The sequence below is a fragment of the Manis javanica genome, chromosome 2, assembly GCF_040802235.1.
Source record: "Manis javanica isolate MJ-LG chromosome 2, MJ_LKY, whole genome shotgun sequence".
In the NCBI taxonomy this organism is placed as follows: domain Eukaryota; kingdom Metazoa; phylum Chordata; class Mammalia; order Pholidota; family Manidae; genus Manis; species Manis javanica.
In genome coordinates, this window is record NC_133157.1 from 114,548,303 (window position 1) to 114,571,837 (window position 23,535).

General features: G+C 40.1%; 1 protein-coding gene across 1 annotated transcript in view; it reads left to right on the forward strand.

The window, feature by feature from the left end:
- Window positions 1-22,900: 22,900 nt before the first annotated feature.
- LOC140845604 (protein TASOR 2-like) overlaps window positions 22,901-23,535 on the forward strand; it is a 48,421-nt gene continuing 47,786 nt past the window's right edge. Inside the window, 3 exon segments of the mRNA XM_073220201.1 lie at window positions 22,901-22,971; window positions 23,095-23,122; window positions 23,124-23,229. Of these exon segments, the coding sequence (XP_073076302.1) occupies window positions 22,901-22,971; window positions 23,095-23,122; window positions 23,124-23,229 (205 nt within the window).

A 23,535-nucleotide genomic window follows, 5' to 3' on the forward strand; every position in this document is an offset into this window, starting at 1 on the left:
AATGACTGAGGCATCTCAGGGAAGGGAAGTATTGAAGAACAGGAAAGGAAAAGATCGTGAATCCCTAAGGTGTACTTCACTGAGCAAAGATGCCATCTGATTCTTCCAGATTGAGTGAGTAGACAGTTACCCTTGGAAGCAGAAACATTTTAGAGTTATGACATTCAATTTCTAATTCTAAATCTCTGATTTGCCAGGGACCTTCAATCAAATCTTGCCCACTCCATGTTTTTCCTCTGCCATCTCCAGTAATTTCTCAGGTTACTTATTCAGTCAGAGTTTAGTTTAAAAGTCTACCTCAGGATTCCATTGTCTTCTTCATCAGGTACTGCTGGTGAGTCTTGGTAGCTGGCCCTCCTGGAGGGAGGGAATAGTGGTGGTTGCAACTGGCCAAACAAGAGGGGGAAGGTCTCTCCTCCACTTCTGCCCCCCATCGCTCGAGTGCTGAGGGTTTCCTGATCCAGGCCTGGGCACATGGAAACCTGCAGAGCTGTGGGCACCATTCAGTTCCCATTTAAGAGATCCGCTCAAGTTCTTGGCCTCAGCACCCTTTGGGTCTGCAGCAGGTACCCAGGCTCTCCCCTCAATGGCCCTCTGGAAAGTGTGCCTGTCCAGGCCTTCAGTTAACCTCTGAAACCACACATTTGCCTTGAGGGAAGCACAGAGAGCCTGCTGGGGCCTCTTTCTTGCTTCTCCCACTTACAGGGGTGTAGGCTTTGCATTCCTGCCTGCTGCTCTCAGGACAGCCAGAGTCCCCTAGGCTCTTTCTTTCTACATAACTTTAGTGAGATATCTCTGACATGTAAAAATTGTATATACTTAAGGTGTACAATTTTATGTTTTTGATACATATATGTTGGAAAGAGATCACCACAATCAAGCTGTTTAACATCTCCATTTCTGCACACAGTTGCCACTAGGCTCTTGGTTGTCTCAATTTGATGGGGTACTGTGTATCAGCACCCACCCTTCCTCCACACATCAGCAAGCAGGGGAAGGTGGAGGCATTGAGTGGAGATGTCACTATTCACTTCTCCATTTCTCTAACTCCACAACTAGAACAGTGATGGTGGCCCTAGGGAAGGAGACACTCTGGTGGTCCCATACGCCCGCACCCTGAGCGTAGTTTCTTTGAAGCCAGCAGATTAGCATCTGGTAACTTTGTTCTCATGAATCCAAGCAGAGATAGCTGCAGGGGCACAGGCCACAGTTTGATGCCTTATTTCTGGCTTTACCCCAGTGTAGTCCTCCTCATTTCACCCTATCACACCAGCTATAGAGCCTTCTGTTTGCAGGCTTCCCTTCTGTTTGCACTTTCCTAGGTGATGCAAATTCATAAAATGAGAGCTTAGAATCCAGAGGCCCTAACAAATGGTGTCTCAACACTGTCATCCTCATGTGTGTGGATTGGGAGTCCGGCTCACTTGAGTTCCCTGCTGGAATTCAGACTTCTCTGGGCACACCTGATGAATCTGTGGGTCAGGATGTCAGAGCCTATTTGCAGTTTTGGAGGCTTGAGCGGGGGAGAGGAATAGGCAGGAGTTGGGAGGATATCTGTTGTCTGTCCGAGATTGTCCAATCGGTCTGGCCTCTTGGCCTCTGTCAGAACCAGATGGAAAGACAAGCTATAAGGACAAGTAAAGGATGCAGGTTTTATGGAAGACTTCCTGAGACTCTAGGGCAGGAGTCACTTGTTTTAGTGCAAAGGCAGTCCTGCCAACCAGGTCCTGGGGAACCCTAAAACTGTCTGGGTAAGTCTGTATGGGTGTGTGTGTGAGTGAGTGAGAGTGGGCATGTGCCTGCGTGTGAGTATGGATGTGTGAGTGTGTGTGTGTGTTGAGGGGGGGGGGAACTGACATTCCACATTAGCAGGTGCAGCAAGATCCAAGGAATTGTTGGTTATTACCAGTAGTGTGTCCTCATCTTAGCCTACCAGCTGGTGAGGCCAGGGACATTACAGTCAGACACCAGTCCAAAGGAAACAAAAACAAACAAACAAAAAAATACAAAATAGGACCTGGCCAGGAATTCCAAACAGAGGTGAGTTTTATTGGGGGGTTAATTGGCATACAAAAACCACACATATTTGAAGTATACAATTTGATAGATATGTCTGTACACCTAAAAGGCATACAATTTGATTCATACAGCTACACACCTAAAATTATAATCAAGATAATACCTCTGTGTAATCCTCACTCCTGCCCCCTCCCCTGACCCTCTGCTTTCTGCTTTCTGTCAAGGTAGCTTTTTGCATTTTCTAAAAATTTATGTAAAATAAATGGAATCAAACAATAAATACTTTTTTTCATGCAGTAAAAAAATATAATGAAATTTACCATTTTGGCCATTTTTAAGTGGCATTAAACACATTCACAGTGTTGGGCCACCATCACCTTCAGAACTCTTCTCACCCTGCAAGACTAAAATTCCTTCCATTCATCTAACTAAAACCCCATTCAACTTTCAGTCTCTGTAAACATGGCCCAGCAACCTCCACCTGAAACCAGCCCTGCAGGTGACAGGAGGCACCACATATGTTGTGTATGTTTTAAGTATCTGGTAAGTGCTTGGTCTCTGAAACATGAATCACAAACAAAACTGAAATTCTGCTGAGCAGAACTGAACTGGTGAGTCCACTGGAACTGGTTGGGGAGAAAGAGCTTTGGTGAAAACAAAACAAAACTAACCTGAACTCAAGCAAAATTTCTCTTAAATCCTTCACGGCATTAATTAGCATATTGATTTTAGATGAATTATTCTATTTTTGGTCAAAACAGAAGTTTCAATGTCATATACTAAATAATACATTTTCATCTCTGAACTGCCCTTGGACCTTTTAAGTCTTCATTTATGTGTATGTCTGATGGGCCTTTGAAGGTCTGTTTTCAGGCCTGTACCAAATGCCTCCTCTTCCAGGAAGTTTTCCAGTAGGGACCTGGCACACAGTAGACATGCTCTCCCAGTGAATGACAAAATCTCTCTCTCTGTACAGTTCTCTCATCAAGGTGCATCTTATCATATAATGCCTGTGAACAAGGACTAGTCTCCTTCTTCAGAACAAGTAATAAAACCTCATCAACATTCACACTAGATTGTAACCTGTCGCACATGGGGTGTCTAGACCCCTGGACAATGGTGGGTTTAGGATATGCCCTCCCATGATCTATACGAGATGCAGGAGACTGGCTGAGCTCCCTCGCCTGTGAGGAATTACCTCTGCCCCTAGAGTGGGTTCTCCGGTGACAACGGGGTTCCAGGGATTGTGCAATGTCAGACTCAACAGGGAGGGGAAGACCAATGGGGACTGGAGGGAGGAGGTGCCTCTTTATGGCCCAGCTTCTGAGAACCATGGACACAGTCCAGGCAGGATCCCCAAATCCCAGCAGTTAGTGTTCTCCAAAGGAACAGACCCAGTAGGATATATATGATATATATATAACTCTACAGGAAGAGATTAATGATAGGAATGAGCTCATGTGATCATGGAGGCGGAGAGGCCCCACAGTCTCCCCTCTGCAGTCTGGAGACATTGGAGGGCTCGTGGAATCCGTCTGAATGTGAAGGCCTGACAACTGGGGGCTAATGGGAGGATGAAGGCCCAGGAACCAGGAGCGCCACATCTGAGGGCAGGGAAAGATGACAAGTCATCTCAACCAGACAGCAAATCGGCCTTCCTCCCCTTGTGTTCATCGGATGTTGGATGGACTGAACGGTGCTCACCGCACTGTGGAGAGCCATCAGCTCCTCTGTCCACCAGGTCAAGTGCTGTGTCTGCTGAAAACACCCTCATAGACACACCTAGAAGTAATGCTTCACCTGCTTTTCTGGGTCTCACAGCCAAGTTGACGCATAAAATTAACCATCACAAGTTCATTCCATCTTGGTGTGGAAATAGGGAGATTTTCTACATAGAACTCATAGGACAAAGGTTTAGGATTTCAGATCGGTGTGCATCCCTTCACGGTGCACATACCCTCCCCGAAAGTCATGAAGAGCAGAGTCTCAACAGATACAGATTTTTAGGAACAGTCTAGGTAAGTCACCCTGTCCCATTTCCTCTGCAAAGTTGTCCAAGTTCTGAGTTTGGGGTCATAACATGAGGCCACCCTACCCCTTATGCAGTGGGACTATGCTCGGTGCTCCTGTGGAGGGATCAGAGGTGGCCTCTCCCAGCCTTGCACCGGAGAACAGGGCCTGTCTCATCTCTTGGCTGCTGCCCAGCCCACCGATGGCCTCACCTGCTCCTCCCTGTACTTCTCTCTGGCTTCGCTATAACCTGGAAAGGACCAAACACCTCGTTCTAAAAGCTCCTTCTTGCTCTTCTGCATTTATTTAAGATCTCAGGTGCTCTTTTCCCACTGCAGGTGGTCCTCACCCCGGGGCACTAGCACGTGATTTTCATCTCACCACTGCCTTTCCATACGGTGCCCGCCATTTACTGTAATGCTGTGACTCTCTGACCTGGCTGCACGGTTAAAGACCTGGAGAGGTTTAGGAAAGGGCCATGTATGGGCCTCTTATGGTTTGGCTCCCCTGTCGGACTGGATGGTCCCCACTGTTGTGACTCCCAGCCTTCCTGTGCTGAGCCAAGCCTGCTCCCGTCATGTGAGAGAGCTGCAGGCTGCCAATTGGGAGATGGAGCAGAGGCAGAGAGGGACACAAGTGGAAAAGGCATCCTACAGTATGGGATAATATATTTGTAAATGACATATCTGATAAAGGGTTAACATCCAATATCTATAAAGAACTCACATGCCTCCACACCCAAAAAGCAAATAACCTGATTTAAAGATGGGCGGGGTATCTGAACAGACATTTCTCCAAAGAAGAAATTCAGATGGCCAACAGGCACATGAAAAGATGCTCCACATTGCTAATTATTAGGAAAATGCAAATTAAAGCCACAATGAGATATCACCTTACACCAGTTAGGATGGCCAACATCCAAAAGACAAGGAGCAACAAATGCTGATGAGGGTGTGGAGAAAGGGGAACCCTCCTATACTGTTGGTAGGAATGTAAATTAGTTCAACCATTGTGGTAAGCAATATGGAGCTTCCTTGAAAAGCTCAAAATAGAAATACCATTTGACCCTGGAATTCCACTCCCAGGAATGTACCCAAAGAAAATAAGATCCCAGATTCAAAAAGATATGTGCACCCGAATGTTTATGGCAGCACTATTTACAATAGGCAAGACATGGAAGTAACCCAAGTGTCCATCAGTAGATGAATGGATAAATGGGGTGTGTACGTATACACAATGGAATATTAATCAGCCATAAGAAGAAAATAAATCCTACCATTTGCAACAACATGGATGGAGCTAGAGGGTATTATGCTCAGTGAAATAAGCCAGGCAGAGAAAGACAAGTACCAAATGATCTCACTCATTTGTGGAGTATAAGAACAAAGAAAAACTATATGAACAAAAGAGCAGTAGATGCACAGATTCCAAGAAGGGACTAGTGGTTACCAAAGGGAAGGGGTGGGCAAGGGTGGGTGGGGAGGGAGGGAGAAGGAGATTAAGGGGTATTATGATCAGCACACATAATGTATGGGGGGGGGGCACAAGGAAAGCAGTATAGCACAGAGAAGACAAATAATGACTCCATAGCATTTTACTATGCTGATGGGACAGTGACTGCAATGGGGTATGTGGGGGGGACTTGATAATATGGGTGAATGTAGTAACCATAATGTTTCTCATCCAAAACCTTCATAAGATTGTATATCAATAATACCTTAATAAAAAAGGAAAGGAAAAAAAAAAAGAATACACACACACAAACAACTAGCTATTAGATCTTACTGGTGGGTCTAGCAAGTTGCAGAATATAAGGTTAATATAGAAAAATTATTTCATTTCTGTATTATTATTTTATTTCTATATACCAATAACAAGCCATTGTACATTTAAAATTCTAAGTACTGTAAAAAAATGAGATAAACTTAACAAAATCTATATAAGATCTGTATACTGAAAACTATAAGTACTGCTCAGAGAAATTATATAAGACCTAAATGGAGATTACATGTTCATGGATTTGAGGATGGTATATTAGTATATTAATTCTCCTCAAATTGGTCTACTTTTGAACACAATTCCAAATAAAATCCTAGCAGCCTTTTTTTTGAGGTAAAAAATAAGCTGATTCTAAAATTTATACAGAAATTTAAGACTTAGAATAGCCAAAACATATTTGAAAAAGAACAAAGTTGGAGGGAAGTCATAATCAAACCATAATATACCATCCAGAATAACTAAAATTAAAAAGTGTTAGCAGAGATGTAGAACAACTAGAATTCTCATACATTGCTTTTGAAAATGTAATTCAGTAAAACCAATTTGCAAAAAGTTTTCCATTAACTATTAAAGTTGAACATATGTCTTCTTTGCTGTCACAATGCTGCATAATAATCAAGCCACAAACCCAGAAGTTTATGACAATAGCATTGATTCTTATGTTTATTGATCTTTGGGATGTCTAAGATTCTGCAGATTGGATTCAAATCTGCCCCGCACATGTTCGTTCTGAGGGCCCAGGCTGAAGGGACAAAGACTACATGAGATAAAGTTTCCTCATGTGCATCATCTGAGCTCACGAGCCACATCAAAGTACATGAGCACATTTAAGATTCATGTCATGTCTGCTAATATGCTATCAGCCAAAAGAATTCACATGACCAAGATTAGTATCAATGAAGCAGAGATGCAAACTTGGCCAATCATGGAAGGGGAATTAATATTATCTGAAACAAAAATCTAAATTATCATGTCCAACATGGGATACACTCACCAGAAATGATGCACATGTGTACCAAAAGATGTAAATAAGACTGTTCAAGCAGCAATATTCTTGGTAGCCAAGAACTGAAAATAATCCAAATATCTTTTAACAATTCAATGGATAAAGAAAACGTGCTACATCTACATATATCTAATGAAAATGGAAGAGTAAGTACACATATAAACGTGAATATCTCAAACAGTGTAACTCCAAAGAACTGGGCACAAAACTGTTCAATTTATATAAAGTTCAAACTACAGGCAAAACATGATGACAAAGCTTAGGGATTCATATTTAGGCAGAAAACCTATGAAGAAAAGTATGGAAAATTTCACCATGGAAGTTAGGTTAATGGTTAGGTTTGGTGGTAAGGAAGAGAGGAGGGTATTGATTGGAGATGACTCAAGAGGGAGCTTCTGGAATTTTGGCAATGTTCTGTTTCTTGACCAGGGTGGTGGTTTCAAGAATATTTATTTTGAGGTAAAGTAGGGAGTTACACATTCTGGTTTTATGTACTTTAAACATATCTCTTACGGTATTTTCTGCTTTTACAACCAACCTTCAATTCTTGAATAACAATTTCATATCTATAGGAACTTTGTACTCATTTTGCCTTCTGCTTGGAAAGCTCTTCCTCCGCATCTCCAAGAACTGGTTTGTTTTGTTCTTATTACTGACGTTTTACTTAAAATGTCCCTTATTCAGTGAGAGCTTGTTAGCTCTGCACCTTCTGCCTGACCTACAGTCTCTAATCCCACTCTCCCAACATTTCCAGCTGTTCACAGTGGTATTGTTAAAAATGAAATTCTATTTTTGTTGTTGTGGTGGTGGTTTCCTTGTTACTGCTTGTCATCACCTTTAGAATAAATTGCATTATATGCAGGGTCCTAGTCTAGCTTGTTCACGACTATAATCCTAGTGCCTACTTCAGCGTCTGTCTACAGTAAACAGGAAAAAGTGCTATTGAATGAATAAATCTATTCCCACCATGTAGCAGTGCCTGGCTCACTCTCTGCAGGTACTTTTTATCTCTTCTTGGTATCATTAATGTTATTAGTGGTACCCTAACTCTACATTGATTAAAACTTTCTAAAGGTGTTTCCTAGGAAACGAGCACATAAAGGTTGACGTGTAAAAATGGATAAAGGAAACAATTCAAAATGGAGTCTGGAAGCAGTAAGGGAGGGTTCTCCTTCATGAACCACAAAGCTTCTTCTACCTTTCCCAGAAAGGAGAAGGGAAATTTTCTCACCGCCCAGCCACAACCGCAAACCGTAACTCCTCCAATGGACTGGACTTTCGCTCTAAACAACCGCTCCCAGTTTCCTCCTTTGTTCTTGGATTTGCCCATGGTTCACCACAATTTACATTGTTGAATTGGAATTCCTTCGCTATTCCCAGATAAACTGATTTTTCTGGTTAAATAACTTGCTATTAACATTTACTAAACTACAAGAAGATTTTGTAAAGGTCGCTTTGGGGCAAAACAAAACGTGTCACCGTGCCAGCTGCAGGAGGAGACGCAAAGCCGGACAAGGCCAGCCCAGCTTTAAGAGCCCATAAAGCACGTGTGGGACCGTAGTGGCCGCCCCGCCCATCTTCCCCTGCGCGACCTCCACATCCGGCGCCGGCCAACTCTTGAAGACTCCTGTCCCTGTCCCGCCCACGCCTCCCACCAGTCTTCGTCCTCCAATCCCAGGCGCGCTGCGGCCTCGGGTCTGCGCAGAGAGGCGAGAGGAGCGCCGCTGGGCAGTTACTCAGCCAGCACTTGCACATTGGCTTCTCCTTAGTGATTGGTTACTGCCTCCTCGGGGACCGCCAGTGTCAGTTTTCAGTTTCTCTTCCTGAGGCTACGGGTTTTACTTCCGGTTTCCAGCGCCCGTCCCTGAGAAAGCAGTCACGTTACCTCAGGCTGCGGGGCGTCTCCAGGACCGCCCCTTCCTCAGCCCGGACGTCGCCTGGCTGACGGCCGCGGAGGTGCCTGCGGTTTCAGAGCCTGGACGCCAGCCCCGATACCATCCCGCCAACGCCTAGCGGCCCACTCCAGCCCGGGCTGCGCTCTTCGCGCCGCTGGCGCTAAGGCCGGGAGAAAGGACGGGCTCCGACGTGGAGGGTCCCGCGCGCTTCTGACGAGCCTCTGCAGACCCGGGGCGCCCACCTGAGACCGCTGAGGAGGGAAGTCCCGACAAAAGGCGACTCGGGGGCTTCCTTTCCGGGAAGGCGGCACAGACTGCGGCTAGTTAGCAAGGTACTCAAATATCTTGTCACATTTGGCGGCGGGGGACGGAGAGAAAGGCAGCGCGTGTGTGGAGGACCGGGCTACATCTACAAGCATGGGCAAAAAACAGCAATAATCGCAAGGTCCCCGGGGCGGCGGCAGCGCAGAGAACAGGTAAAACTTCCCCGGTGTGGGCGCCCCGGTGTGTGGACCTTTGTAGACGCCTGGGAGAAGGAGCCCAAGTCCTCCAAGGTTCAAGTCTACTGCGTAGCGCTTGGGCATTTGTGGTTGCTTTTGGGGGCTTCGCTATTGTAACTTAAAAATAACGAGTGACTGCATGCTTCTCTTGGATGATGAGTGACCAACCCATTCGTCTTTCCTGTTTTGCCTTGAGTATGGGGTGGAAGGGGTTGGTGGTTTTCAGAATCGATTTTGCTTTGCAGCTTTTAGATTACTAGACTTACAACCTGTATGCATTCTCAGTATTGCAAACATGCCTATCTTGGTCCTAGGAAGTAAGTATTCCAGTTCATACAGAGCTTTACAATTCATCTCTTCCTCTTTTTGAGGCAGAGTGTCTAGCATTTCTTTTGAGTCGCTAGTCAGAGGACAGCTTCATCCTCAGGACATTATATACTTAGTTGAAACTTTGCTCATTTGGTTTTGCTTGGCTATTACATAATTTCCTAAGGGTTCTGTATGAAGACTGCACGTCAAGTTTCTTTCTGTAGAAATTTCATGGCAGTGCGTGGCCTTTCTTTTTTTTTTAAATAGGTATAAAAGGGAGAGTTCTATCCGCAGGGAGGGCCGCTTGGCAGAAAAAGTGAAGTAGTGCATAAGCAATGTCATAGTAGGTTGGTCCATGCAACCCAGTAGGTCGTGTGAAGGTGACACCAAGCAGCATTTTGTGGGAAAACGTGACAGATTAACCTCAAGATTTGAGGAAGATACTTCGAAAATCTTCATTTAGTCACCACTTGTCTATTTGAAATCCAAAAATTTAAACATACCTCTCTTTGTTCTCCCTAAGGTAAAATTAAAATAAAGTTTATGAAAATGTATTCTAACTTAAGTATTGTACCAAGTGTGTGGCATTGTAGTAACAGTGATTTAAGGGCCCACGGTGTCCCCTGAAAGCTGTGGAAGTGAAAGGGGTGTGTGTATGATATTTAATATTATGGGATCTGAGGTTTGTGGGAAGTCTACTCAGGAGGTTTATGACAAAATATTCCTTAATAATATAAGAATACATTCTGTTGAAAAATTGCCTTCTCGAATTGGATAGCTGTATACAGTATGTTCAGCACATCATTAAGTAAAACAGTAGATGAAAATACAGTGTTGTTTTTTTAAAAATAATTGTGTACAGTGTTCGAAAATTTGTGTTTTCAGGACATTTTGCTCAAATGTCACCAGTTCTCTTTTAAAAGGAACTGTATCAGGAGCATCTTCTGTAATCCAGAGTTGCCTAAATAAATTAATATCTGCAGAGTTTCTAAGAACTTGCCTGAGACATTGTTTATTAAATAAATGTAGTAAGATGTCTAAGTAGATATGGCATCTGTTTATCAAATCAGTCTTTCATTCCTCTATCGATGGACATTTATGTTCAGTTTTTCCCCTGTAATTAACAGTGCTTCAGTGATTATCTTTTTTTTTTATACAAGTGTCATGTGCTCATGGTAGTATTTTTGTAGACTCCATTCCTTATGAGAATGCCGAATAATAATGCTATTAAATTGCCTTTAAACAATTTATCTTTTTTATATTCACTCTCTCAGTAAGTGTTTTTATTTCCCTGCTAGTCAGCACTGGATGGTAACAGTATTTAATATTTTACTAATTTTCTAATAATAAAAAATAATATCTCACCTTAATTTTTACCTTCCTCACTATTAACAAAGTTAAACATTTTAAGCCGGGTCATATCTTTTGTGTGTTTTTGTTTTTTGTTTTCTTATTGGGTACTGAATGCCCTCTTTGACCTATCTAATGAATGGCACACTGTTTTAATTTTGTAGCTTTCTAATGTATTTTGGTACTTTCTTTTGAAAAAAGCTTTGGGCTCTTCTGCATTTTTCTTCCAGATGAAACTTAGAACCATCCTTTCAAATTCTGTAGAAAATCTTGTTGAGATATTGTTGTGATTACATTGAATTTATAGATTGAGAAGAGACATTCTTTTGAGTTTTTCCTTTTAGGAGAGTAGGTATGTCTCCTTGTTTCATCTACTAAAATTTTTGTTGTGAAATATGCTGTTTACGTATACTACTTAAAAATACATACATATGTACATATCTGTGTTCCTAGCTTAATAGAACATCGTGTAAGTGCCTCTCCCCAGAAGCAAAGTATTCTTAGTCCCTGTCCCCATCACCACTGTCATCCTGAATTTTGTGTTGGTTATTCCCTTACCTTACTTTATAGTAATCACCTATATACGTGTCCTTAACCAACATATTGTTTACTTCTCCTGTTTTTGAACTTTAAATGGAATCATACTGTAACCTTTGAATTACTTTTGTTAAACATGTTTTTGAGATTTCATCCATGTTGAAGCATGTGCCTTAGTTCAACAATTCAGAAACATTTTGGACTCAGGACTCTACACTTTTAAAACTATTGAGGACCCTATAGATCTTTTGTACATGTGGATTGTATCATATTAGATACTAAAACTGACTAAAATACAATAGATATGGTATCTGTGGTTCATTTATATATTATATATATGTTAGAAGAAAATCTGTCCTCTTGTGTATTCAGAAAAAGGAAGATTTTACTTATTTGTAAATGATTGTTTTATACTGAAGTATGTACAATAAAATGCACAAGCTTGATGAATCTTGAACACATGTATTCACTCATGTAACCATCACCCATATCATGATATCAAACATTCTAATTCCTTTTCTTCTTCACCTGTTTCACCCATTCTCTCACTCCCATCCCCTATGGCCACCAGCAATATGTTCTCTGTTTCTATGAGTCTGTTTCTGTTTTATTAATTTGTTTTGTTTTGCAGATTCCACATATAAGTGAAATCATGTAGTATTTGTATGTCTCTGACTTATTTCACTTAGTGTAATACCATCTAGGTCCATCCAGGTTGTTGAAAATAGCAAGATTTCATTCTTTTTTTGTGTCTGGGAAATAATTCCATGTATATATATATATATATACACGACAGTTTCTTTATCCATTCATCTATTGATAGAGGCTTAGGTTGCCTCCATATTTTGGCTATTGTACATAATGCTGCGATACACATGAGTGCATATGTCTTTCTGAATTAGTGGTTTTATTTTCTTGAGGTAAATTCCCAGTAGAATTGCTGGGTCATATTTCTGTTTTTAGTTTTTTGAAAATCCTGTAAAGGGAGGAATATTTTAATAACTTTTTTAAGATAGGTTTTTTTTTTTTAGTAGAACCATTTATTCTAAATATCTTTATCCTTTTTTTCTGCACCTGATATTATTGTATTTATTTTGTTAATTGTCCCCCCCACCAGAATGTGAGCTCCGTGAAGGCAAGAATATGGAGCTTGTTTATTAGATCCCAGCACCCAGTAGAGTGCCTGCCTCCTCTGTAGTTGGCCCTCAATTAATATTTATTATATTTTGAATAAGTGAATGAATGATGAAGCAAATGTTAGGACCCCTTTCCTGGGCTCACACTCATTCACAATCCTTCCTAACTATGTTTCAGCATAATAATTACCGTACAATAAAATGTGCAGATCCTAAGTGTTCAGTTTGGTGAATCTTGACAGTTGCATAAACTCAGGTAACTTGCACCCAAAAGAAAATAAAGATAATTTCAATGACCAAAATTTTCCCTTGGGCCCCTTTCCAAATCCAGCACCCCGGTCTGGGTCAATCACGTTCTGACCTCTCCCACTGTAGATTCGTTTTCCTGTTACTGGATTTCACAGAAGGGGATTCAGTCAGTATGTACTTTCAGCATGTGATTCCTTTGGGGAGCATGTTTTTGTGAATCATACAAATACAGTTCCATGTATTTGCAGTGTCTGTGTCCATACATTGTTTGTTAAGATAGCTTTTTATGAGTATCAAAAATGTATATAACAGTTTCTTAAAGGTTAGTTGCAATGCAGAATTTGAAATCATATTATTGAACTTCTCAAACTGCAACAATAAAATCCATTGGTGTGTCTTGCATTTTGAAAGGATATTTTACCCTTACATTGGTCATGTAGGAGGTATTAGTTCACTGAATTATCTAGACCTCTCAAATGGTGACATATTTCAATAAACAATATCAAACAATCATATACATTAGCATCATTACTATTTTGGGAACCACTGCTGATTCATTCATTTTCACTGAAATATAATAGTCTACTGTTAAGAGTACATTATATACATACCCATTTTATTGTTTATGAACATCTTGGTTATTTCCAACATTGGGCCGTTGTAATTAGCACTGCCATAAATGTTCTAGTTAATCTCCAAGTTATATACTTTTGCTTGGGTATATTAGTGGAAGTGGATCTGTTGGGAGGATGTGTGCATGGTCTTTTTCGAAAAGGTGTTTCTGATTTATGCTCCACAAGTTGTGAATGAAATCTCTTTTTTCCCATCCTCACCACATATGGCACTATCCAGCTTGTTAACGTTTTGCCAATTTAGTGTAAGTGAGATGATACTTTATTATGGTCAGTTTAAGTATTTCTCTGATTACTTGAAAAAAATTGAGGGTCTTTTTTCTTCTGTGTAATGTTTAGTCATGTTTTCCCCACTTTTCCTATTGAGTACTAGTTTTCTCTTCTTAATACGTACAATTTAAAAAACATGTTACACATACAAGTTGATGAACTCTTCCTATTTCTAAAAATGTTAGAATAACTTGTTTAAGCAATTAAAAAATATGTAAACATATACATTGAAAAAAATCTTCCCTGTATCTATCTAACTCATTCCCCAATGTATTTTTTCATAGGCCTTCTTACTTTTAATATTCTGCTATGTTGTAGTTTTTTTTTTCCTCTACTTCATCAGTGTATCCTGGAAATCTTTAACAAATCAGTATATAGGAAGACAAGGAAAAGTTTTGCATGTGTGGCTGTTCCAGTTTTAGTGTACAGTAGATAGTTTGATTCTAGCTTTTTACTATTAAAAACAATGGTGCATGTAGAAATTTTGTATGTGAGCAGGTATTTTTTCTACATGATTAGTTTCCGGAATTGTGATTACTGGGTGAGAGGATAAATGCTTTTGATAAATATTGCCAGACTGTTTTTCTTTGGGAGTTTTCACTCTTACCTGCAGTGTACTGAAATAACTGCTTTCCTAAAGCCACCCCTCACCAAATGAATTGTGAAACTTGTACATTTTGATAGTTTGCTAAAAGAAAAATGGTGTCCATTTATTTAAATTTATATTTCATTATGATGTATTTCATATGTTTAAAGACCTTCTTTCAATTTTTCTTTGTATTAACTGTTCATATCCTTTGTCTATTTTTCTATCTTTTACTAAGTTGTTGGACTGGGACTTATTTACATACTCTGGGTATTAATCTTTTGATAGTTAAGTGGATTGTAAGTACCTTTTCTCTTTAAGATGTTTGTGATGATAAGTTTTTCATCTTAAAGATGTTTATGTCTCTATATTTGGAATTATTATTTATTTGTAGTTTAGAGTATAAATATAATGTAACTTTATTTTCATGTGGATAACCAGTTGTAGTAGAATTTACCATTGAATCCACTTGACTTTAATGTTTTTTTAGTGGCAGATTTTTTAAACTAATGATTTAATTTTTTTAGTTGTTACAAGATTGCTCAGATTTTTAATAAAACTATGTCGGTTTTGGCAAGTTAGATTTTTCTAGGATTTTTGTCCATTGTGTCTAAATTTTTAGTATTTATTGGCACAGAGTTGTTAGAAGGGCCCTCATACAATCTTTAATGTCTGAAGCATGTGTAGTTATGTCTCCTTTCATTTATGATATAGTAATATTTCTATTCTCATTTCCTCTCCCTTTCTATTAATCATTTTGCTGGAGTTTATCAGTTATATGAGTCTTTTCACTGAATCCTTTTGTGGCTTTGTGAGATTATTTCTAGCATGTGTTTCTTTTTGTATTTGCTTTTTTCTTTTATTAAGCTGCTTTGAGATAGCTGTAGATTTGTATGGACTCATATTTTAGATAAGTCTTTTTAAAAGAGCGTCTGTTGGAATTTTTAATGCAGTTTTAAAATATTTTTAGCTGGGACATAGCCTATTTACATTTACTACAATTGCTCTTATTTTGTGCTTTCTGTTTGTCCTGGTTGTTCTTTATTTCTTTTTCCCTTTTGTTATTTTTTAAATACTGATTTAATATCTTTTATCATTCCATTTTTCCCATATACAAGTTTGGAAACTATATACTTTTTGCCTCTCTTGTAATTATTCTTGAAGTAACATGCATCCTTGACGTTTCAAAACCTAAAAAGACCAGTATGTTTACTTTCCTCTTAGATGTTTAATTTCAGTTAGCTCCTTCATGACTTATATGTTGTTATGTATTTTGAGTTTTTTAAAAATATTCTTATCAGACAGAAGGGGGCCTGTTTAGAGAAAGGCTTAGGGGACCTTCTCTATTCATTGCTTCTTATATTCTTTAGACCATCCACCTAGGGCGATTTCCTTCTGCTTGAAATACATCCTTTCTTTTGATGATGAATTCTGTTTCTGTACACCTGAAAATGTCTTTGTTTCGCTGCCATTTATGGAAGATATTTTAGCTGAATATAGCAGTTGAGGTTAGCATTTATTTTCATTTAGCACATTGAAGATCTCATTCCTCTTGCCTTTTGGTTTACCATATTGCCATTGAGAAGTCATCTGTCTGTGTCTCCGGTCCTTTTTTTCTGACTGCTTTGATACTTATCTTTGTCTTTAGTTTCCTGCTCTTTCACTGTAATGTATCTTTATTAATCTTACTTGGGATTGCTTGGCTTCTTAAATCTATAAATAGGAGGTGTTTTAAAATGTGTTTATTGACTGTTCATAATTCCTGGATTATAAATTTCTATGAATAATGCTGTAGATTTGTTTTGCCAGTTGTAAAATTTTGTATATATGGAATCCTACAGTGTGTACTTTTTTTTTTTGGTATCATTAATCTACAGTTACATGAGGAACATTATGTTTACTAGGCACCCCCCCATCACCAAGTTCCCCCCACAAACCCCATTAAAGTCTCTGTCCATCAGCATAGTAAGATGCTATAGAGTCACTACTTGTCTTCTCTGTGTTGTACAGCCCTGCCTGTGCAGCATTATTCATAGTAGGCTAAAACTAAAGTAGATAAATCTAAAGTTCATCAACAGGTAAATGCATAAACAAACTATGGCACATTCATATACCATATGATATATACATGAATCTCAAGAAAACTGGGTAGAAGAAGTCAGATATAAAAGTACGCACTGTGTACAGCAAAGGACACCACGAGTAGAACCAAAAGGCATCCTACAGTATGGGAGAATATATTCACAAATGACAGATCCGATAACGGGTTGACATCCAAAATATATAAAGAGCTCACGCACCTCAGCAAACAAAAAGCAAATGTACAAATCTTTTTATGTACAAATCTTTTCATGGACATAGATAAATAGGAATAAAATTGCTCAGTTATTTAGTAGGTATATGTTTAACTTTATCAGAAATTGACAGAACTATTTTCCCAATTGGCTACATAGCTTTATATTCCTACCAGGAATGTATAAGAGTTCTAGTTATTCCTCATCTTTGCTAACACACTCAGTATTTTCTTTTTAAGTTTAGTCATTCTAGTGGGTGAGTAGTATTTCATTGTGGTTTTAATTACCACTTCCATGGTAACTAATAATGTTGACCATTTTCCCATGTCTTACTTTCCACTAATAAATCTTTTACAAGGTGTGTCTAAGAGTTCTGTATATATTCTGGATACAAGTCTTTCATGAATCTTTTTAATTTCTTAATGATGTTTTTTGAAGATGAAATGGTTTTAATTCTCATGAAGTCCAGTGTATCAGTTTTTCTTTTATGGAAACTGATTTTTGTGCCCTAAGAAATCTTTACATGTCCCATTCTTAAGATTTTTTCCTATGATTTTTTCCTAGAAACTTTATAGTTTTAGCTTTTATGTTTAGGTCTATGATTCAGTTCCAGTTGAATTTTATGATTTGAGGTAGGGATGAGGTTCATGTTTTTTTCCCATTTTGCTAATTGTAGAACCTTTTAAATTATATTGGTAGTGTTATTAAAGTCAGTATCCAGCTCACTGTTCTGTTCCATTGATCTGTGATCTGTACATCATCATTACAGCCTCGATAGCTTTAGCTTTGCAGTGATTCTTGAAATCAAGTGGTGAGTCCTTCAACTTTGTTCTTTTCTCAAATTGTTTTGACTGTTCCAAATCCTTTGAATTGCCATGTAAGTTTTAGGATCAGGTTGTCAGTTTCTGCAGTCTGGGATTATATTGAACAGCGATAGGTCAGTGCTGTATTTCACCATTACTAGCAAGCTCACAAAACTAGGCAGTAGTATTAGGAGGCACAAGTCCAGACTGAAGATGGCCAACATAGTACTGTGAAGGATGTCTCCAAAAACATTTGATGTATCTATCTATTCAGTGTTTTAGTTCTTTACAAGAATTTTAGGCTGAAATGACGATTTGTAACTGAAAATCAAACAGAGACAATTTGAAATTTATAGAAACAAAATACCATGTAAGAAAGGAAATTAACTACCTAGCGTGTCCCAGTCATGTTAATGCATACAATTTAGTGAAACATTAAATACTGATATAAGAAGTCATGATATAACTATAAGAAGATAGGAAGGAAAAGTGTTCTTTTAATGTGTGTGGTTAGGAGGGAGGTGTTTTCATTAAAGGAATGTCTAACATTTATACAGGTCTTTTATTTAGAAACATGAGGTTATATCAGAAGATACAGCTAACATTGGAAGTGGTCACCTAAGAGAAATGGAAATAAAGGCTCCCAGGGAGGGTGGGGCCAGTGAATGATAAGCCTGGAGGTATTTGGCTTTGTATTTACTGTAGATGCTTTGTTGAGATTTATTTTTAGAAAGAAGAGGAGGAAAGTTTAGATAGTTTGCTCAAAGTCACAAAGCTAGAAAGACTGGGATTCAAAATTTTGTCTTGCCAAGCCCTTTTGATTCCAAAGCTCATGCGCTTAATCACTTCTTCCACTCTCTCCGCCTCTCTTCAGCCTGAAGAGATTGTCCTAAACACAATTCCTGTATGTAGATAAAATGAGAGTTGCTGTGGCCAGGATTCTCACCTGGCCCTGGTTGACTAGCTCACTGCACACATGTGGGCAATATATTGCTATGACTCTATATAAAGAACTCCGCCCAGTGCTCTGGGGCGTGGCTGCAAGGCTGCAGGAGAGCAGAGCAGAGGCTGGAGTGGTGGCAGCACCAAGGACAGAGGCCCAGAGGATGGCTGTGTGGGCAGAGGGGCCCAGAAGCAGAGACTGGCTTGCTGCATGCAGACCCGCTCTGAGTGATCGGAATTTTAGTGATTGACCTGCCACCGTGGAAATAAACGGGTATAACCCTTTTACCCCAAGAACGTTTTACTGTTATATTCTTTGGTCACACTGAATCCATAGTGACCTTGCCGGGGGCTGAAATCCATTGGCAAGACAATTGGCGAAGTCAGCAGGGTTCACTGTTGACCAAGGAAAAAGACAGGCTGCCCTTATGGGAGGGGTGCTTCTGCGGGCTGCCCCTGTGAATGGGGAGACAGCAGATTGTCCCCCAATCGATATGTGGTCAGAGGTAGCTTGCCTCCTAGAAGACGGGGCCCCACCCCACGACTGGAGGCAAGTAGAGGTGATACCCGAGGCAGTAGCGATAGCCCTTGTTATAGTAAGTAGGGCTTTTTAGAGAGAGAGTGTCTGTGAGGCGGTGGGGACTGGGTTGGCTGCTTCTGACAGTATTGAAAAAGTCTACAGAACAGAAGGACCTGCTCCTGAAAAAGACCCAAGAAATGGCGACACGAGAACACGAGATGCAAACTTCTGTGGAATCCCTGAAGAAGGAAATGGCATTGATGTGAGAGGAGGCAGCACGAGAACACTGGCAGTGAGGTGCCGTTAAAGAGGTAAAAGACTCCTTACAGAATGAGACCGCGGCACTGCCAGATGCTCTGAAGGAGGAAAAGGCCATCAAGGAAAAAGACGAACTCCTGAGGGAAGCACAGGCGGAGGTGGCATGAGAACGCCAGCTGCGAAGCATTGAGGTGAAGGTAAGAGAGCTGCTGAAGACTGAGCTGGAATTGCTGCGAGGCACAGTAGAAAAGGTAAAGGTTGTAGCAGAAGAGGTGCTCGGGGGAGGGGAGAGAAAGGTGCCATCAGTCCCGGAAATAGAGGAGCTGGGGAAGGATGAAGGGGTGGTGCCGGAGTCACTGACCCCTCCTCTATTGAAAGCACGCCCAGTGGTTGTAAAGAAAATAAAGACCCAGCAGCTGAAAGTTCCCCAATGAGAAGAGTAGCCCCCTCTCCAGGTGGTGGAGCACTCATGTTGCCCCCTTATACTCAGGCTGCGCTGTTGGATTTGGGCCCACCGTTTAGGCAGAAGCCCTCAGAGTCAATATCAGCTGTGCTCCTATATCTTTGGGACTTAGGGGTGGATGGAATTGTTCTCTTGGGATCAGAGATGGGAAAGCTGGCTTCCCTGACAGTGTCGCGCACCTTGAGGCAGCCATCACAAAATGCACATTAGACCCCAGGGAATCACTCCCTCAGTTGGTGTATGGCTGCACTTCATGCTGTGTGGCCCAATCAGGGTGATCTACCATCCTCTCCTGTTAAATGGCAGACATATGCTGAGCTCCAACAGGTGTTACAAGAGCTAGGCATAAGAAATGCCATCTGTAGTCCAGAGAATTATGGCCCAGATGAAGACACTTTCACTACTGGGATGAAAAATACTGAGCTTAAAATGGGTCCCACATCCCTCTTTGGGTCTCTAGTGGCCATTCTTTCCCCTCACTTAGGGCATCCCATAAGTGAGGTGACACGTACATTAGCAGACATAGGAGAGGCTGAAGCAATGAGAACATGGAGAGAAATAAGGTCTTCTACTCACAAGAAGAATTTAAGGGGCCCCATGAAGGTTACAAGGACCCAGATGTGGGTTGATATAATACTGGCAGGATCAGATGGAAGGAAATTAGATGGGAAGTCCAATAGGATCTTACTAGAGCTATGGCAGCAACTGAAACCAGAGCAGCAGTTCCAGCCATTAAGACCAAAGAGGCAGAGGTCAGAGACAGAGCAACAAGATCAGCCTGTGTGTCTGCTAGACTTTATGCTGGAGAGGCTGGAGAACAATGTTCGAGCTTCCTTGCACAGGGACCATTGCAGAGGACTGAGGGCACAAAGATTGAGTGGAGAGAATCCTGGAGGGGTGGAGCATGGATAAAATGAGAGTTCCTGTGGCCAGGATTCTCAGCTGGCCTTGGTTGACTAGCTCACTGCACACGTGTGGGCAATACATTACTATTGACTCTATATAAAGAGCTCCACCCAGTGCTCTGGGGCAACACAGTGGCATGGCTACAAGGCTGCAAGAGAGCAGAGCAAAGGCTGGAGTGGTGGCAGCACCGAGGACAGAGGCCCAGAGGACAGCTATGCAGGATGACTGTGCAGACAGGGAGGCCCAGAGGCAGAGACTGGCTTGCTGCATGCAGACTCACTCTTAAGTGAACAGGATTTTAGTGATTGACCTGCCAGCATGGAAATAAAGTTGTGTATAACCCTTTCACCCCAAGAACCTTTTACTGTCATTTTCTTTGGTCACTTTGAATCCATAGTGAACTTGCCTGGGGCTGAAACCTATTGGCAAGACACTGTATTTCATACATAATTAGAAAATTATGACCTAAATGTTCAAAGGCTCTCTTTTAAATAGGTGTCTGGTGTTCAGTGTTCTCCAGTGCAGAGCTATGCATATAGAAAGATGATGGCAAGTATCTGTGGAACACTTGTGAAGAGTAATTCATGCAAGCCAGAAAATCTTAAGACATCAGAGAAGCTGCTTCTTGGGCTAGGCTTCAAATATGAGGAAAACTTAGACATGAAGCAGGTGAGGGGTGTGAAAATTAGACTGTATATAACTAATGAGGAAAATTTCCATGAAGAGGGATCTGAGTCAAGAGTATTTTGCCCTTGTGCAGGGGAGGGAGATAAGATGTATTGAGTAGGTGGGAATCAAGCAGTCAGAGGCTTTAAATACCTTACATTTTAAGTTTCAAGTTTTCATGGATGTTAACTTTTGTGATTCCTTGCCAATAAAATACCTGGTAGGATAAATGTCTCTGTGGATGGCAAGAAATAGAAGAGGGATTTGATAAATTACCTAGTGTGGTGCAGTGTTTCATAACCTAACAGGTCTTCAGTAAGGTAGTTTGTACAGACAGTGTTAGAACTGAAAGGAACCTTCAAAAGATAATTACAATTAAATGAGGCTTTAGAGAGAATAAATAGTATATTTTCAGCTGCCAATGAAAGCAGTTTAAACAATAAGGAACACTTATTGTTTCATGTATCAAAAGATTCAGAGGTGGGGTCACTCCAGGCTAGTTCATTGAGGTTCATCTAGATTCTGTATGTTGCATCTAGATTTTGTTCCATCTTCGGTGTGTTGGCCGACCAGTCCCATCTTGGTTGCAGGGAGTTCCAGGCAACACACGCTTTGTCAGACAAGGCCCTAAGCTAGAAAAAGGTGGGAGGCAGGAAGAGTGTATCTTTTTGTCCTGTCCTTTTGTAAGAAAGCTTTCTTAGAATTCTCTCTGTAGACATCCATCCAGATCTCACTGGCCAGAATTGAGTCACATGTTTATTCCTGAAGTAATCACTAGCCAAAGAGTGAAATTACCATAATGAGCTTAGAGTAATTAAGATTCACATACACACCTGCTCCCAAAGCTCTCCTGAAGCTTGGGATCACCTAATACCAGGAAAAGAAAAGTTGTGGTTTGGGGAGGGGAAGAAAAAGGGGTGTGATGGGGAGGCAGTCAACATCATCATCACACTAAGGTCTCAGAACAAGTTCTAAGTAGGCCTGCACCAAAGCCCTGTCTCCTGATTCTCCATTTAATTCTCACCTTTTGACATAAATAACTTATTTGCATAATGAATAAATATCAATATTGCTACTTTTTCTGAGGGGTCTTGAATATATCCACACAATTCTGTCGCAAATCCTTTCTGACAAAGGATGTACTATTACAAAACTATACCTGCCATTTTTTAAGCATATTTAATTCGTCAAATAATAAACTACCTGCAGTTCTTTATGTGTGGTTGTTTGTACTTCTGCATCTGCTCCTATTTCTACTGCCTAGAAAACTCACACGTTAGTGCCTGTTTTGCTTCCTTATCTCTTGAATACCTACTCTTCAAGTATCAGTGCCTTTGCAACCTTGACATATGTTTATCTCAGTGAAACTGGTTGTTTGTACCATAGTCCACCCACTGTATCATGTTCTAGATTCTTCTACACATTTATAGTGCTGGTTTCTTTATAGATTTTGTCTTCTAGTCTAAGAACTTTCTTTGTTGAGACTGTTTCTCTTGTCTTTTTTAATTCAGGGTATAGCACAGTACTGGATATGTAATAGGTACCACTAATAGTTTTATTTAATGCCTGGATGATCATATACTACTAATTTGGGGGTGGGGAGAGATTTACCTAATTGTTTTCTATTTGATTTTATTACCACCAACCAGTAGAATATGGATGTAGTTTTACAGTCTACTGTTGCTTTTGAAAGATTTTCAGTGAGGCAGAAATGATTCCTATATAACATAATTCATTTCTGTGAACAAAATTTTCTTTAAAACTTAAATTATGTTGGATGAGAAGCGCTTCATTTTATGCAGTGAAAATTTAGCATATAGCTCTGAAGACTTAAAAAGGGGGTAAACATAACAGAATTGTACATAATGCAAATTAGATGCTCAGTAACATTTGTTAAAATAGTAAATATGTCATAAGTAGGACTTTTCACTTAATGGCTTAATTTTTTTCTTCTTTCATTTTAGCATTTATGACATTAACAGAGAACAGAACTGTTGTCAAGAATTCTGGGGGTATACTTGATGAAAATGAATTAAGACCACCCTCCCAGCTACATTCTTTTTTAGAGAAGACCGAGACAGGGTTCATATCAGAAGAGAGTGGGTATTAAACTTAATGCCATAAGTTATTACTAATGAATCAAAGTAGAGCAGTACAATTTTTAAAATTTTAACTTAGGTCATGTAAAATGAAAGGACTTCTTAAAAACTTATAATTTCCAATGGAAACAAATTTCTTAAAATCATTAGTTCAAAATTGATAGGTGATTAAGTTACCAGATTGCTTCAGAAAAGGTAAATGTTCTTCTCTATTTGTATTTCATTGAAATTATGGCTCATTTCACCTAATTTTTGAACTGAGATATTTTAAATAGTAGAAATAATACATGCTTATGTAAGAAAAAC